Source organism: Plecotus auritus, assembly GCF_963455305.1.
Source record: "Plecotus auritus genome assembly, chromosome: 4".
Taxonomy (NCBI): Eukaryota; Metazoa; Chordata; class Mammalia; order Chiroptera; family Vespertilionidae; genus Plecotus; species Plecotus auritus.
Window position 1 is genome coordinate 111,433,687 of NC_137775.1, and position 18,540 is coordinate 111,452,226.

At 43.8% G+C, this 18,540-nt stretch overlaps 1 protein-coding gene across 1 annotated transcript in view; it reads right to left on the minus strand.

The window, feature by feature from the left end:
* LOC308246787 (GTPase IMAP family member 8-like) overlaps window positions 1-18,540 on the minus strand; it is a gene marked incomplete at both ends in the record, with an annotated part of 63,389 nt that overhangs the window by 36,681 nt on the left and 8,168 nt on the right. The window contains 4 exon segments of the mRNA XM_080665148.1: window positions 10,392-10,485; window positions 10,487-10,947; window positions 12,925-13,545; window positions 16,369-16,414. Coding sequence (XP_080521274.1) covers window positions 10,392-10,485; window positions 10,487-10,947; window positions 12,925-13,545; window positions 16,369-16,414 — 1,222 coding nt within the window.

Sequence of the window (18,540 nt, forward strand, 5' to 3'; positions counted from 1 at the left end):
GCCACTCAGTGTATATCCTATAAAATAAAAGGTTAATATGCAAATTGTCCCCTTAACCAGAAGTTCAACCAGCAGGCAGGCCGGCCAACTGCCCATGTCCCCTCCCCCTGGCCAGGCTGGCCAGACCCCACCCATGAACGAATTCATGCACCAGGCCTCTAATCCTTTCTAATAAAAGAGTAATATGCAAATTAACCATCATGCCACTACACCTACAAGCCACGCCCACCAGCCAATCAGGAGCGAGTATGCAAATTAACCCAACCAAGATGGCTGTGGCCATGGAGTGAGCAGGAGGCTTGGGTTTCCCCTGCAATGGAGGAAGCCAAGCTTTCCGCACACCCTGGCCAGCCCAGGCCTCCAATCAAGGCTACAAAGTTTCAATTATAGAAGATAAATAAATCCCAACAAACATGGCTGCAGCCATGGAGCAAGCAGGAGGCTTGGCTCTGCTCAAGGCTACAAAGTTTCAATTATAGAAGGTAAATAAATCCCAGATACCAGGGCCTCCGCTACGGTCGCCGGGGGGGGGGGGGGGGGGGGCGGGCGGCCTGCAAATCACCACAGGCCCCTCGCCCAGGCCACCCCATGCCCCCGGGGAACCCCCACCCTGATCCAGGACACCCTTCAGGGCAAGCCAGCTGGCCCCCACCCATGCACCAGGCCTCTATCCTATCTAATAAAAGAGTAATATGCAAATTGCACTCCAACACACAAGATGGCTGTCCCCATGTGGACACAAGATGGTCAGCAGGAGAGGGCAGTTGGGAGGGACCAGGCCTTCAAGGGAGGGCAATTGTGGGTGATCAGGCCAGCAGGGGAGGGCAGTTAGGGGTGACCAGGCCTGCAGGGGAGGGCAGTTAGGGGCAAACAGGCTGGCAGGGGAGTGGTTAGGGGGTGATCAGACTGGCAGGCAGAAGTGGTTAGGGGTAATCAGGAAGTCAGGCAGGCGAGCAGTTGGGAGCCAGCAGTCCTGGATTGTGAGAGCAATGTCTGACTACCCATTTAGGCCCAATTCTACCGGGATCGGGCCTAAACGGGCCATCAGACTTCCCTCAAGGGGTCCCAGATTGGAGAGGGTGTAGGCTGGGCTGAGGGACACCCCCCACCCAGTGCAAAAATTTCATGCACTGGGCCTCTAGTATATATACTCAGTGGCCAGATTATTATGCATTCAGAGATCATAATAATCTGGCCACTCAGTGTATACAGAGGTTGGCAAAGTAGGTTTATAGTTGTGAGTATACAAAATAAATAATACAATAAATAATAAATAATAATGCAAGAATAAACTCTGTTTTGATGACTCACAACTGTAAACCTTCTTTTGCCCACCTGTGTGCATGTGCATGTGTGTGTGTGTGTGTGTGTGCATTCTGCCATGAGAATTAGAAGAACATATTTCCATTTACAAATGGAACTGGAGGGCATTTGCAAAGTGAAATTAGTCAGAATGAGGAAAATAAAACTATATGATATCCATTCTTGGTGGAATTTTAAAAATCCAAAATCATAGAAAGGGAAAGTAGAGAGGTGGTTACCTGGGGCTAGCAGATGGCAGAAATGGGGAGATGTTAGTCAAATAGTACAAACTTCTAGTTACAGATTAATAAGTTCTGGGAACTGGATATACAGCATAGGACTATAGCTGATAATCATGTATTATGTACTTGAAAGTTGCTAAGAGAGTAGATATTAAATGTTATCACCACAGCAAAGAAATAATAATTATGGGACTTAATGCAGGTGTTAGCAAACACTATGGCAATAGTCATTTTTCAAATATATAGATGTGTTAAATCAATGCATTGTACACTTTAAACTTACAATGGTACATGTCAGTTATATCTCAGTAAAGCCAAGGGAGGAACAAAACTAGGAGGAGTTCAGTGGGAGCTGGGTTCTTCACTAGAGAAATGAGCTGGCAAAAATGGGTGTAAATCAGACCCCAGCCCATTAGTCACATTAAGTGAAACCCCTCACTATATATGGGCAAAGTCAATTCCAGAGAGTGTGAGTGAGTAGGCATGGTCACATCCTTGTTAATGACCTAACCAGGTCAGGCCTCCTATCAGCATTATCCTGTTATAGCCTCCCATCTTTTTTTTTTCTTCTATTTTTTTTATTAAGGTATTATTTGTGTACATATCTTACCATTGCCCCCCCCCCAACTCCCATACATGCCCTCATCCCCCAATGTTTTGCATCCATTGGTTACTCTTATATGCATGCATATAAGTCCTTCGGTTGATCTATTTCCCCCACATCTCCCTAACCTTACCGCTGTAATTTGACAGTCTGTTTGATGCTTTACTGTCTCTGTATCTATCTTTTTGTTCATCAGTATATAATGTTTTTCATTATCCCCAAATGAGTGAGATCATGTGGTATTTTTCTTTCATTGACTGGCTTATTTCACTTAGCATAATGTTCTCTAATTCCATCCAGGTGCCTACAAATGGTAGTAATTCCTTCTTTTTTATGGCAGCATAGTATTCCATTGCATAGATGTACCATAGTTTTCTGATCCAGTCATCTGCTGACGGGCACCTAGGCTGTTTCCAAATCTTAGCTATTGTAAATTGTGCTGCTATGTAGCCTCCCATCTTCTCTTCACTCAGTAACTGGCTATTTTCCTCACCTTTCTCATGACCCTCTGTGGGTGGAGACCTACAGAGATGGCTAGAGTAAGCCCTGTAGGAATGTTTTCATCCTCTCCCTGTTCTCCCATTTTTAATAGTGGAAAGACCTTCCTTTCCTTTGAGAACCAGGAGATATTGCCGGTGATTCCTGACACCAGGACCACCTTGGTGGCACTGTCCCAGGGAAGGAGGCTCTCAAGAGGCCATTTTATAGGAAAAGACTAAAAGGCAAAAGCAGTTAATATTCGTGATCAAGGCTAGAAGTGAAAACAGGCCTCACAAACCTAAAATGCTCTTCTCCCCTGAGGTTATACCTGGTGACAAGTGCTGGTGTCACAGGGACCTTCTGAGAACACCAAAGCTGTGTTTCCCAGTGGAAATTTCCCATTCCACTGCCTCAGTGGTGAATGTTCCTGTCTCTTTAAGTTGTCACCCGGGGGCCCCCTTCCCTGGGCTTTCTGCCCTCTGAGGTCTGGGAGGCAGAACACTTCCCCAGGTGCTGAGAAGAAGAGCCTGCTGCACTCACAACCTGAGGGCAGCTGTAGGTCAGGCACCTCTGGGCCAGCCTCAGAGCCTGTCACTGATTCTGCAGGAAAGGTGAGCACCAGCAGGGGAAGGGAGCTGGCCAGGGAGTAGGACTGTTGGGGACCTGGAAGAATTCAGTGCCTGTAAGGAGCTCGCTGAGTGAGCACCTCCATTCTAGTAGGTACCAGGAAGGGAAGCAGGATCTAGAAAGAGTAAGTCCACACTCCCAAATGTGTAAGGATGCCTGAGTTTCACACATAGCAGCTTCAGGAGTAGCAGTAAGTATCTCCTCCAGCCTGGATGCTCATGTTCTTACTTGGGACTGTGCACTGTACATAGGGACTCAGTAAGCACAGGATGTTCCATAGTATAAAACAATGACTGATTGGCTGGATCCACTTTACTTGAAGAAGCCTCAGCTTTAGGGCAGGATGTCAGGAGTTGGAGGGGAGGGTCCCAGTCTTTCTAGGATACCGAACATATTTAGACACATTGAAACAGGACAGTGAGTTGACTTCCTCAGAGCAGAGTCAGGGGCTCCAGATGACCTGGGACATACATTTCTTTTTCAATTTCCAAAGCCAAAATTCCAATTTTCTTCTTGTCTGTCTCCCAGGCTGCCCACCCTAAGTGGTTCCCTAAGTCCCTGAGCAAATTTCTAATTCTCACAATTTTCCAAAGTCTCCCCCAGCTTCTGAACTTCCTGGGAAAATTTAGTATCTACAGTTTTTATAACTGACATAGAATTACCTGGGAAAAATTAATATCTAAAGCTTTCTCTCTGATGTGAGAGTTACAATTTCCCATCTGCCCTTTGGATTTTATGTTCCTGTAAAAAACAAAATCCAGCTCATGAAATGCTCTCACTATATAATTTCAACCCTTGCCCAGCTCACTTAGTGTTTTTCCTTCAATTTTGGTGTTCAGGGGAAGCAGGAAAGATGACTTTGTCACTGTGGTGTCACAGCTCTTTGGATTTGAACTGACATATTATAGGTAGTTATATCTATTTGATGAATGAATGAATAAATGAATGAATGAAGAAATTGTGTCTGGGACTCTTTCATGGGAAACAACTCTATATTGTTATTACCATTTTTGCACAAATGTTTAACACTTGATTAACAACTTCCAAGGTGGCACAGCTGGCCAATGAAGGGGCTGGGAGTCAAATCCAGCATGTCTAGTACTCCAGACATCCCTTCACCCCAGGCCATTTCCCACTCTTGCCCATCTTCCATGGGCTGGAATCTGGGAGAAGTATGGCAGAGGCCACTGAGGCCCACAAATAGGGACAGCTCTGGAGGTTGTGGGCAACCAGGGACAATGCAGGTGAGGTGATGCCTGGAATTATGAAGGGGCATCCTCTGAAGCAGGGGTAGGGAATGGAATATCTGGCCCTCAGGCCATTTAAAAAGTGCTATATCATTTGGTCTGGCCCTGCTCTAGAGAATCCTCCAGGTGTTGAGCATCTACAGGTGCATGTGGTGAAACCAGAGATGGCAGGAATAGATGGTGAAGATCCTCCAGAATTCAGAAAACTCTGACCAATGACCTCAGTAAGGCTTTGGTTGGAAAAGCAGAGTTGAGGCACTGTTATTCTTTGTTCAAAGGGCTCCGGGTCCTGGGTAACCAGGATACGTTGTTTTAAGGTTTGGAAGCTCACATATCACTTGCCCTCCAGGTTGGGAATATGCCACCCAGGCCCTACACGAGCACAGGCTGAGTCTCATCCTAGTGGGGAAAACAGAAACTGGGAAGAGTGTCACTGGGAAGAGCATCCTGGCCACAGGAGCTTCCTGTCCAGACTCACAGCACCTCAGTGACCAGAACCTGTGAGGTGGGGAGCCACAGGTGGGACAGAAAGTCATGGACACCCTGGACCTTTTCAGCTCCCAAGTCCCCAAGACAGACCCAGGGTGCCAGGAGCAGATCCGTAGATACCTGCTATCAGCGCCTGACCCCCAAGCTCTGCTCCTGGTGACTCAGCTGGGTGCTTCACTGCACAGAACCAGCAGGCTGTGAGGGCGCTCAAGGACCAGTTATAGGAGGACATGGTGACACGCACAATTGTGCTGTTCATGTGCAAGGAGGAAGTGGGTGGAGACTCTCTGCAGGAGTTCATGTGCCACAAGGACAACCACTTTCTGCAAGCTCTGGTGGCCCAGTGTGGGGCCATGTATTAGCCTTCAACAACCAGCTGTGGACAGGGACCCAGAGACCCAGGTGCAGGAGCTGCTGGAGCTGGTAGAGCTCCTGGTATGGGACCACTCAGGCACCCCTACTCTAATGATGTGTACCACCTGGTGCAGGCCCTGGCCAGGGTGGACCCTGAGGAGCAGAGGAGCCAGGTGGCCCAGAGTCTGGTGCCCCACCTGTAGGGATTTCAGGGGCATGGGTGGGCAGGACTGGTTGAGCACACATGGATATCTCCATGAAAGCTGCACTGGGCCATGCTGCTGGGCTTATGGTCCTATTGGCCAGACACTGGCCCTAGGCCTTTGTTAAGGTCCCTCCAGAGTGACAGAGTGTATATAAATAGGACTTTGACCCATCAACTGACAACCCCTTTCTTCCCTGGTGTCTGTGCCTCCCGGGCATGGAGGCTGTCCTTGTGTCCTTCACCTGGCAATAATCTACCAAAAACAAAATCTAAGTCAGGTCCCAACACTTACCTCCCACCCCTTCCAAAACCTGTCCATGTGACCTGGCCCTCCTTGAGCTCTTCTCTTACTGAAGCCTAACAACTGTTGTTGCTTTTGCCTATTTTACAGTGACCTCAGGCTGCTGTCCCCTGTCATGGAATCATCCCTGGTCTCCCCAGGAGACCAAGGGCCAGAACCAACACAAAGCCTTAATTATGAGCCATTTGTTTCAATTGAATCTGAATTGAATGAATAAATGCACTGAACATTCACGTTGTGTTCATGGAAGTCAATATCTGTAGATGTTTGTTCATCTGCTGCATATGCCCATTGAACAAAGACTCTGCTCTTCTATTCCTAACCCTTCTTCAAAAATCATCCACCCAAGTGTAGACACACACACACACACAGATACACACACACCATTATTGGGGTGTGTGCTCATAAGAAGACAAGACACTGAAGAACTGTCTATCTGTCCTAGGAAGGGATGTCTTCCCCTGTGTTCCCCATTCAGACCCTTCAGCAGGTTGAATGCAGTTTGCTATATGTCCAAGGAAAACTTATATAGAGACTCAAGTTCCAAGGAGCCACTGAGGCTGACAGAAAATCTACTTCCAAAGAGGAGCTTTCTCACTGGCTGACACACTCATGGTGTGAGGATAGGCTTTTCAATTCAGTGGCAAAGAAAGAAAGAAAGAAAGAAAGAGAGAAAGAAAGAAAGAAAGAAAGAAAGAAAGAAAGAAAGAAAGAAAGAAAGAAAGAAAGGAAGGAAGAAGGAAGGAAGGAAGGAAGGGAGGAAGGAAAAAAAAGAAATATTTGGAAATTTTTATTCCAATCTCAAAATAAAGGGAAAACAGGTCTTTGTGTCCTGAGAACTTGTGATACAAGGTGGGGTAAAGAGTTATTCCCTTTGTCCCATGCAAATGTTGGGGAATCAGCTATCTGGTCCAGATAAAATGAGCCAGGTTAGCATGGCTCACCTGTCCACCCACACTTGCTCTGCCCCAGTGTCTCTACCCTCATACACACACTCAAGCCCACCTCCAACTCTGCTAAGTAATTCCAGATCTCTTCCCTACAGTATCCTCTGTCTGGTGCCTTTACAGACAGAGATTCCCAACTCCCTCATATCCTCAGATCACTAAAGAAACACTTAAAAGGGGGAAATAATCTGCAATAGCTGAGCACATATTAGAGCGAGAGGCCCACAAGCCCAGCCTAGAAAATATTGAGAACACACAGGGAAAGCAGTGCCAAATGCTGAGACTGGACATTTCCTCTGCTGCCAAGGTCCTTGTGGTTCAAGGGTTGTGCACAGGTCCCAGTAGAGGAACTGATAGGGAATCCAGATTTTGGTCTTGTCCATTTTTCAATATCCTTTTCTAAGGAATAAACAGAAAAACTCTACCATTATCATTTTTCTAAAAAAAGCAATGGTCACTAATGAAAATAAATGAACAACAACAAAAATGAATAGCAAAGTGTTCACATTTGATTATTGCTCTTTGGTTTGAGAGGAAGAATGCTCAAGGTACAGTGATTGAGAGCTAGTGGGAATGTAGGAAGGCGCACGTAGGGGCCCCTGGGGCAGGCACACCCCACTGAGGCTGCAATTTTTTTGCCTTTGATCTGTGGCATTGGTGACAGCACACTCCTAGCAAACCTGGTACTCAGAGGGGCACAGGGTCAGTTCTTTGCCCAGAATGTTAGAAGTTGCAGTCGCATTTGCAGATGTCACCCAGAGCCTGCTGGTGAAGGCAGCGCCTGTGTGGGGTGTCCTCATAGAGGGACCGTGGGGCGCCGCTCTGCGCCCCTTGGTCCGCCCGCCTCCTGGCCAGCCGCTTCTCTGGAGCCCCTCAGGCGGCCCTGTTGCTCATCCCAGAGCCTGAGTCGCTCATCCCGGAGCCCCTCAGGCGGCCCCGAAGTCTGGCCTCCCACCACTGCTAGGTCTCCACCTTCACCTGGGTCACCTCCTTTCTTCCACATTCAGCCTTCATTCATCCTTCTCTCCTACAGTGCTTGTGCTCCAGGCCCGAAAGAAAAGGACCAAGGCCAAGAAGGACAAAGCCCAAAGGAAGTGAGTCTTGAACCCCCACATCCCATTCCCTGGATTTCCTCCCACACCTCCTCTCTGTGTCACATCTTGAACCTGCACCCTGAGGCCCAGCCACATGGCTTCTGGGCAGCCTGGTAGAGTCAGTCTCTGTGAAGCTGTGGATCTGTGGCCAGAGGCCCGGCTTGGGTCTCAGCAACCCCATGCCTGCTGGAAAGGGCTGTTGGAGGAGGACTGGAGCCCATTGGTCATTAGCTTCCCAACTCCAGTGGAGGCACCAAAGGCTCACATCCCACCCCTGCGGCCCCGCTCCCCCCTCCCCCTACCCCTCCCAAGTGGTTGTGACATTACAGAGTCCAAGCCTAATTTGCATATTCCTCTCTTATTATATAGGATATTTTTAAATTTTTCTCCTTGAACCTATCTGCATCCCTATATTTAATGTGGGATTTCCTTTAGACAGCATACAGTTGGGTCTCACTATTTGTTATCCAGTCTGAATGTCTTATAATTAGAGCATTAAGATAATTTACATCTAATATGATTATTGATATGGTGTGTTTAAATTCATCATCTTGCTACTTGTTTCTATTTGTCCTATCTGCCTTTTTTCCCTTCTTCTGTTTTTTCCTTTGTTGTGGTGAATTTTTAAATTTCTCTTTATTTCAACTATTGCTTTATGAACTATACCTCATTTTATTTTCTTAGTGGTTGCTCCACAGTTTACAATATCCACTTTGAACTTATCATAATCCTCCTTCAGTTAATATTATATCATGTCACAAATACTGTAAGATCTCTATAACATTATACTCTTACTTGTTTCCTCCCACCTTTTGCATTACAGTTGTTAAACACTGAACATTTACATAAAATATAAACTCAACTCTATATTGTTTTATGTTGCTTTTAAGAGTTAATCGCCTTTTAAATAAATTTTAAATGATAAAAATTATCTTTTCTATATCCACCTATTTACTATTTTGGCCACTTGTTCCTTTGTGTAGGTGCCAGTTGTCACCCATTTTCATTTTCTGCACAACGAGCCATGGATCAGTCCTGAGCAAAAGCCTTGCAGGAGTCAAGGTATATACTGCAACTGGGAGGAACCACGCTCTTCCCCAAGTCAGAAAAACAGGAACCAGGAGGATGTACATTCATAATATAATTCATCTTTATTATTTCACTCAGCAGAGTATATTTACACACTCATTTTCCAGATTTGTCATAGTAAAGGTTACTCAGGGTACAAATGTATTAATGGTCACAGCCCATGTTCTTATAAATGGCCCAGTCTTGCAGGTAAGCCGATACTTAACAAAAAACAAAGGAAAGTGACATAGATCTTATCTCTGAATCATCTATAAAGTGGCTAATATTGAAAACATCTGGCACTACCTCTACAGGGAGAAGATTCTTTAGTTCTCATCTCATACAGCGCCCCATCAGGAAGCTCTCAAATTTATCTGCTCAACCATGAGTGGAACTTCATCACCATCTAGGAACTGAGAAGCAACCTGAAGTGCAGAGGCTGCATGAAAATGAATTTGGACCATGGGCAGTGCACCCACTTCATAGGACTGCCCCAGGACATGAGACACCATAAGCCCCTAATGTGTTTAGACCACTATTATGTGAGTTTTCTGAATTTTAACCTAATTTTTATCTTGAGATAAAAAGAAAGAGAAAAGTGTAAAGGAGTTTTCAATGACCATTCCTAGAGGAAATCTAGAATTATACTTAGAATTTAAAAAATTTGCCGGGTTGTCTAATCTTGGCAATTTTACTGTGCTTCTGAATTTTGTTCTAGTCTATTCCACTGTGATGATTTAACAATACAGTCATTTAAATCCTTACAGAGTCATGTTATTTCCTCAGAGAAAACAAAAAGGGGGTGACTGGGTCCCTTTGCATTCAGACTTGAAATGGAGAGGGCACCAGGGAACAGCTATCATTTAGGAAAGGACAGATCAGTAGCCAGCGGGCCTGTTAGGCAGCGGTGCTGCCCACAGAAGTCCAGCCTTTCCTCTCTGCCATGCCCAGGACTTGGCTGGATGTTGCCTCACTTTCATGTATATGGATGCCTGATTCTTTGTAATTATATGTATTATGGCCCAGGTGTCTGTCTTGTCTCCAATCTACCTGCACAGGTAAGGTTATTCTTGTGACTTGATTCTGACCTTTTTCCCTACATTATTTCTTCTTGCTCCTTTATAGTCTCCTACTATCTGCCCCAACATGGTAATTTATTTAACTACAAAGAGTTGAAGCATCACAAGGTAAGAGGCCTTGACTTCTCAAGCTCTCAAAGTTATGAACCCACTTCCCACCCACCAGTCCTCCCATACCCCCCAACCTGAGCATGTCTCTTACTTGAAAAGATCATAGGCATTTCAGCCACCTAAAATATCCAATCTTTTGCTTTATCTAGATATTTTATATAACTTGGCCTTTCCAGTGCATCTTTCCTTGTTTTGCCGATATTCTCCCATGCACAGGAATATCCATGCCCATTATGGCTACGTATCAGATCATTGGCCATTTTTAAAAGGTCTTTTACCTGGTCTTCCCTGGCTTGGCCAGTTTCTTTGTTATTAAAAGCACAAACTCGCCCCCCCACAGTTTTTAATTATCACCTTAAGAAATGCGTTATCTGTGTATTCACAGAAATCTTTAATGTCCCTGGCCCCCAGGTCTTCCTTCTGGGTAAAAAGCACAATCATGTGTTCTATAACATCCTTTCCAAAGATAGACTTTAGTGTCACCACTGCCTCTTTGTCCTCACAAGTAAACCATCCCAGCTGGAGCACCAGAACCAGAACCGTGTTCCCTTCACTGCCGGACACATAGGGTCGGACCATCTCTAGCTGGGATGATGAGTCACTGGACAGCAGACAGAGCGCAGACGTGTCCACAACCACAACATCCTGCGCAGCCCCTGTCCTCTTGCTTTCTTGGCACGTGGTGGTGACCGGCTGGGCTCTGAGTCGAGAGAGGAACTCTGACCGCCCGAGGATGGTGTTCCCAGTGGCACTCTTCCCAGTCCCACTCCTTCCCACAAGGACAATGTTCAGGGTCTCTGTCAGAGGAAAGCAGGAGAGAATTAGGACCCTGGGCTGATCTGAGTACGACTTTCAAAGCTATGCCACATATTGCAGCCAAGGACACTCAGGGAGTACCAGGGCAGCTCCAGCCCCAAGCATGGGAATGGCTTTCTCCTGACTCTCAGTGAACCCAGAAGCAGGACTTGGACCACAGTCTCACCTGGTGATCACCCACTGACATGCTGCCATTCCTGTCTCTGAATTTGCCCCTTTTTCTAGTACCTTCTCTGATGCCCTGGCACCCTGTGAGTGCTTTATTACTCTTCACCTACTCACCTGGGTCCAGTCTACTCATCTCTGTCTTCTGTTCCTGCTGTGACTATGTCTTTCCACTGCAGACTAATGCTAACTGTAGCAAAGTCTCCTGGATGTACTTGAAAAGTTATTCCATAGAATTACTTTTCATGAAAAAGCAATTATACATATCATCTGTGGATTACCAGATGGAGCACGCTAGAAGTCACTTCTCATTAAAACTACATTTAACTTAACTATGTCTTTTATTAACAGCAAACGATTATAATAATGAGTATGCACTAACACTGTTCTGTGTAGTGTCTATGATGGAGAATAAATTTCCCTACAGGTAGAATTACAGGAGTAATGTGATGTTTATCACTGGGAGGTTCTTTAGAACTTTGCCCTGTACCATGATCTCTCTCTTCCATTCAGGTCGTTTCACACTTTTCTTCAATCATGAACTTTTCCCAAAGTTACTAATATCCACCTCAAAGCAAGGAGGAATAAAAGCCCACCTCTATGCTCTTCCTTCCAGGGGAAATTAATGAATTGGTTATTCCGAAGCCACAACATCATTGTCATGCTTACAGGATGAATAAAGTCTCCTGACACCTCCATATCTGTCATGTATTTCAAACCCACTTTCATATCCGTAGAGGGGTGTGGTGGTCATGGAACTCTGTAAGTTCCCCATTACACTTTATTTAGAGGTATGACTCCTCCATATCCATCAAGATCACTCTTTTCTGTTTCCTCACATGTGGTATGCTTAGTTCTACCTCTTTGTTTCAAATTCCTAATGTACTCTCTGGAATGTCTTCTAGCATTCTTCTAAGCCATCTAAACTCAGCTCTTTCTCCATGTGGAGAAAGCTCAATTTCAAATTGGGTTTTCTTCACAATTGGGCTTTCTTCACACAGCCTCTCCTGACATTCTCACATGTCTATACTTCTTTAGGAGGCTCCCCAGAACCTGCCTTCTATGAGGAATAGGAAAGGGCTCAATAAACAGATATGCTCCTTTGGGCCTGATGTTCTTCCCAGACCCAAAAGAGAATGGGATGAGTCAAGCTGGGCTAGAAAGATCTCAACTCAGGTCAATGTACAGCACTAAGTGGATGGGGATTTCTGCTTTAGTAATAGATAGGGTTGTGTGGCTAGGCTAATAAATCCCATCTAGAGCCATGTGGTGCCCACCCATCATAAGCATTCAGGCTCCCAGTTCTTGTCTTATCAAAATGACCTCTCCTCTTCAATAAATAGAAGAATAAAGAGGCAAGAGAATGAATAAAGAAGTCAAGAAAGAGAGAGAGAGAGAAAGAGAGAGCTGAGCTAAGAAAAAGAAAGAGAAAATAAACCAATGGTCCAGAGCTATCTCATCACCTCTGCTAAGTGGTAAGCCTTGGGCAACAGATCCACTGTGTGGAAAATAAGAGGTTGGAAAATGTCAACTCCTTCCTTTAAGACCCTTGCAAACCAGTTGTAGACATGAGGTAAGGCTCATGAAAGAATTAAAAACCAGGTCAGCACAGTGTTCAAGGAAAGGCACATAAGTTTAGTAAAACTGGAGAAAGAAGAAAGAGAAGAGTTAGTCAATAGAGTAGACTTGTTCTTTTTATCTTCTCTATGCCCTTCAGAAAATTAAAAAGTTCCTGCATAGCCTATATCTACTTTTTAAAAGCATATATAAAATGTTTTCTGCACACTGCTTACTTTCCTTGCTGAAGCTGCAAGGCTTGTCTCCATTCTGCTGCACCATCTCCACAATTTTTTGCAGGAGTTCATCTACCTGGCATTGCTCCTCTTTTTCTGTTGCTCTGTAGTTGAAGATGCTGTATCGATGCTCACATTTTGTAATGAGATTATACAGGAGTCTATTGCTGGTTAAAAACATGTCTACTTTCTGATCCCCTACATCTTCCTTCCTGGTTAGGAGCATGATCATGTACTTAGTATATTTGTCTTCAAAATTTCTTTGGATGGTTCTCAGCACTGCCATATCTTTCTCAGTGAAGGAGCCCAGTGGAGTTACCAGCAGGAAAGCATGCGGGCCACAAGGGGTGTGTTCCTGGAGGTCTGATTTAAAGTCCTTTGAAGATAAGTCTGGACTATCAATGATCAAAATTTTCCTTCCTCCCCAGATTCTGCTTTCAGACTTAGGCTTCTGGGTTACTGAGTTGTCACTGAATTTGGTCTCAAAGGCTTGCTTCCCCAGAAGGCTGTTCCCAGCTGTACTTTTTCCAACACCTTGCTTCCTCACAAGCAGGACCTTTAGTTCTGATGTCCAAGGGCTCTGCTCAGATGCTGTGGCCTGCAGCTGCTGTTCCCCTGGGCCTGTGAAATGAAAGGACAGATTCCAAGTCATTTCTTGCAGTTGGACCAGAGATGAGGACAGGTTTGATAGTTTCTCTTCATTGTCAGTTTTTATAGAGAATGGCATCAGTGCTCCCACCCAATAGAACTTTAGTCCTGGTCAGAAGCTATTCATCAAAGTGAAAGCCATGAGAGGGGCCATGAAGAAATTAAGATATATGTCAAGGGCTTGAGATTGCCCGCAAACATGAAAATGTTAAACTTGGCTTCACTGGTCTTGGTCCTTAGTGTTTCTCTCATTTTGCTACCAAAGCTAAATAGTGTGGCATGAAGTCTATGGCCTAAGGCAAGACCAGGGATAATCTGAGTTTAAAATGGCCCTGAGTAATATATTCATAAAATAGTATACTATTCAGCAATTAAAAAAAGAAAAGAGTCAATTACTGATATGCAACATGGCTGGGTCTCCAAAAAATGCTAAGTGAAAGAAGCCAGATGCAAAACCACATGCAATATGAGCACATTATATGAAGTTCAAGAACAGGCAGGATTAACCAGTACTGGTAAAAGTCTAGAGAGTGGTTTCCATAGGGGAGGGGCAGTGAGAACTTATAAAGAGATGGAAATGCACTATATCTTTATCTAGATGGTGGTCGCATATGTGTAGGTGTGTAAAAGTCACTGAGTTGTATAATTAAAATTTGTGCATTTTACTTTATGTAAATTATACCTGCAATAAACTGCTATAAAAACTTGTGCCACAAAACTCTCTCTCCACACATGCCCTGTTCCCACCACTTCTCCTGTGATCCAAGGTCAACACCAGACCTACGTGCGGAACAAATGGCAGGATCAACAACTCCAGGGATATTCACTGAGTCTCTGTCATCCAGGACACCATCCACATGGACTGTCACTCCGAGTCTGTATGGCAAGCTTGGGAGGGGAATGAATGTGGCATTTAAAGAAAGCAGCTGAAATACAGTGATTCTAGGTCTTTGTTATGCTGCCTTTGGAAAGCTACTACTTTCCCCAAAATCACCTGTCATGAGCCCATATCATATAAAAAGTCATGTCAAACACCTCATTATGAGATGCCCCTAAGTTCCCTATGCTATTCCCTCATGGCCATATTTAATAAACCTAGTTTTACCCAGAACAGGTATGTCCCGGGAGGTCTTGACTCAAGGGCATTGACAGAATTTTACATCCCTACTGCTGCCTGATGTTACATACCTGTGGCTAAGTTCATTCATATGTAAAATGAGGACAAGGGTAATAACATCTTCCTTACAAGATTGTTATGAGGATTATACATTATAAAATACAATGATTGAATGACTAATATACACTGAGTGGCCAGATTATTATGACCACCCCCATCAGTACTTCGTTAGGCCACCTTTTGCCTTCAATACTGTGACGATTCTTTTTGGCATTGAATCCACGAGATATTGAAAGGTGATGTGAGGAATCTGACACCATGCCTGATGAATAGCACTGTCCAGTTCTGTGAGATTTGATGGTTGTGGAACCAGCTGCCTGATGGCTCTTTTAACTTTGTCCCACAAATGCTCAATTGGATTGAGATCTGGTGATTGTGGGGGCCACCTAAGCAAGGTAAAGTCTCCCTCATGCTCTTGAAACCACTCCTGCACAATACAAGCACCATGGCATGGCACATTGTCTTGTTGGAAGAAGCCATTTCCATTGGGATACGCCATTAACATGATAGGATGAACTTGATCAGCAGTGATACTTAGGTATGTTGTGTTATTCAGACGTTGTTCCACACGAATTAAAGGGCCCAAATCATGCCAGGAAAACATGCCCCAAACCATAACACTGCCCCCACTAGCTTGAAAGGTTGTACTCATGCATGTGAGGTGCATGCTTTCATGCTGTTTCCATGAAATTCTCACTCTGCCATCTGCATGATGCAACTGGAAACATGATTCATCAGACCACATGACTTTTTTCCAATGCTTGACTATCCAATCCTTGTGTTCCTTTGCGAATTGGAGATGATTTAACTTGGTAACTGCAGACAGCAAAGGTGTTTGAACAGGCCTTCGGCTTCCATATCCCATATGATGCAGTGTATGGCTAATTTGCCAACAAACGTCAGGTGGTCATAATAATCTGGCCACTCAGTGTATATTACATGTAATTTTCCAGCACATGTCAACTGCAATTATTATCATTATTAACATTTTTCTTTTCTTTATTTCTTTTTGTGTGTGTGTCTGTTTGGAATTTTTTTTGTGTGAATACTCAGTTCTTGCACAAAGCTGTCCTAGAAATAACTGGAAAGTCCATCAATAAAGGTATGGTTGAATTAGTTGTGTATGTCCATCCTACATACCAAATTGAATCTACTACACAAAATAAGGAAACTCTGGACATACTGACATGTGCAGAGTATAGAATACATCATTAATGTGAATCATTACATGGATAATGAGCTCTATCACTGAATTATGCAAATTAATGCTCTCTGTGAGGGAGAGATTTCTGCTTTCCCAGGAAGAGTAAAAAACTGGGTGGTGCTGGAGGCAGGGCCAGGAAGGAGAGGCCAAGTTAGTGTGGGAAGCAAGCCCAGCTTTGTAACATTTCAGAGAAGATCAGGGCACGCACACTGGGTTCAGGACTTTGCTGATGCTACACCTACTCAAAAGTGTTAAGAGTTCCTTAGGGACAGGTTGTAGTCACTGACCTGAGCAAGGTCTCCAGGGTGCATTTTTGCTCTGACTCATCCAGATATTTTTGCCACTTCACTATGATATACAATGCACTCAAAGGAATACAGATATGTGTTTAACATTCTTTTAAAGATCATCTTACCATATGGATTGTTCCCATTCTGAGTTATAGCTTTTTTCACACAGTCCTAGAAAATAAAATGGGGAAAATAATGTGCACAGATTTAAAAATCTCATCTTTTCACAAAGTAAATAAATGGAGACAAAAGTATATAATTCAGAGTAATTTGATGACTAGGATATAGTCAAGTCAAGGTCATCGTTGTGGTCCTTGCTAACTGTTGTAGACTTGTCCATAATGACAATCTTAACACCCTACTGCTGGTGCTACTTCAACAGGTTTCCAAGATTTAAGATGGGTCTTGCTCTCACTCAGTGGAGTCTCACAGATGCCATCTATAAGGCATTGTTCCTGAAACTCTAACTTCACTTCTCCACAGTTCCTAACAGTAATTCCTTCCAAAGTCTTCCAGAGTTTCTGCTATTTCTAAAGAAAATCCAGAGGCTTCAGGAGAACTTCTGTGGCCCCTGGAAGAAAAAACTAGCTCAGTGATACCTGTGATGTGCAGTTGAGAAACAAGGAGATGTGAGGAGATTGGAAACCAGGCTTCCCACATTTCTCCAATGCTCCCTTCCCTCATCGGCACCCCCCAGTGTAGAGATGAAGCTTCTTCTAACATGAATTCAGTAAAATTTGGAAACTTCCCCATTCAGGTTGGCAATTAGAGATGATGATAGAGGATGAACATGGAATTAAAAAAGAAAGGTGAAAACAATGATATGCAATCTTGATGAATCTGCTATCCTTAGAAGCTTCCTATACTTTATTTTAACCTTGACTTCATTAAGTCTGCATGCTAGCAAAGTTTCCTGCTTTCTCACCTGGCCTTCCCCAAAATCATTTCTCTTTCCACTCTGGTTGTCAGACTTTCTTCACCTTCCACAGCCCAGCACAAACTTTTTCGTGCTTTTTAAAATCCAAAGGATTGTTACTATGCAAATGTGTATGATATAAAATTTAATAATTTTTTCATCTACAAACCAAAAAAGTAAGTTGTTTAAGTTGTTAACTCATATATACAATACAAGCATACACAAACATGTAGAAAGACTCATTAGTCATTCTGTTCTGCAATCAGCTTTATAACATGTATGCACATCTACAAAATAGATGCAATTTGTTCCATATGCAACATTTAACCTAATGCAACCATTCCTTTATTGATAGACCTACAGGCTATTTCTAGTTTTACTATTTCAAAATATTCAGAGATAAATTCCTTTCCATAGAGCTCTATATATACTTGCATTTTTATGTCTAGGTGCTAGAGTCCTAAAATTAAGAATTTGCTCCAGTTCCAGATTATTAAATCTTTAATGTCTCCATAATTTATTTGGACCTCATACACTTCTATAATAACAAAAATAATCATAATAATAGTGGCTTATAATGACTGAGCATTTACCCAGTTTCAAGTATTTGCAAATTACTTTATAAGCATTTCATTTAGTCCTCAGAACAGTCCCTGAGATATATATCATTATTACCATTTTACAGAAGATGAAAATAAGATACTGTGGTATACAAAACAGATGAATTCTATCTTCATGGACTTTGTGGAGAGGCAACCATCACAAATATATCAGTAGGGATCACTTGACATGATGGTGACCATGTAAGGAGCACCAATAGGAATGAGGGGCTGTGGCAGCTCATTCCAGGACATAATCTGGGAGGACCCTCTGAGGTAGTGAGTGTAAGCTAAGGTGATGTATAAATTAAAGCAGGCCTGGTAGGAGGTTGGAAGGGAGAAGGGAAGTGTCAGGAAAGAGAACACTGCAAGGTTGAAGCTCTGGAGTGGATGTGAATATAACTCAAGGACAAAAAGGAAAGCCGGTGACACCAGTACATAGAGAGCAAGGTAGAGGGCTCGAAACCAGGTCAGGTCATGGATTTTGAACTTGACCTGAAGATCAGTAGGAAGTCACTAGAGCATCTATAACAATAAAAGCATAATATGCTAATTAGACTGGACCTCCTTCTGGACGACCTTCCAGATGAAGCCGGGGTTGCAAGGAAAGCCCATATCCCGGATGCCAGAGGGAAACCAGTGCCAGCAGCTGGTGGAAGGAAGGCCTACTCTTGCATGAATTTGTGCATCAGGCCTCTAGTTTTAAATAAAATGTTCAATATCCAGGTTACATTACATAAATTCATGCAATAAATGGAGATCAAAGCTATAAAATGAAGTAT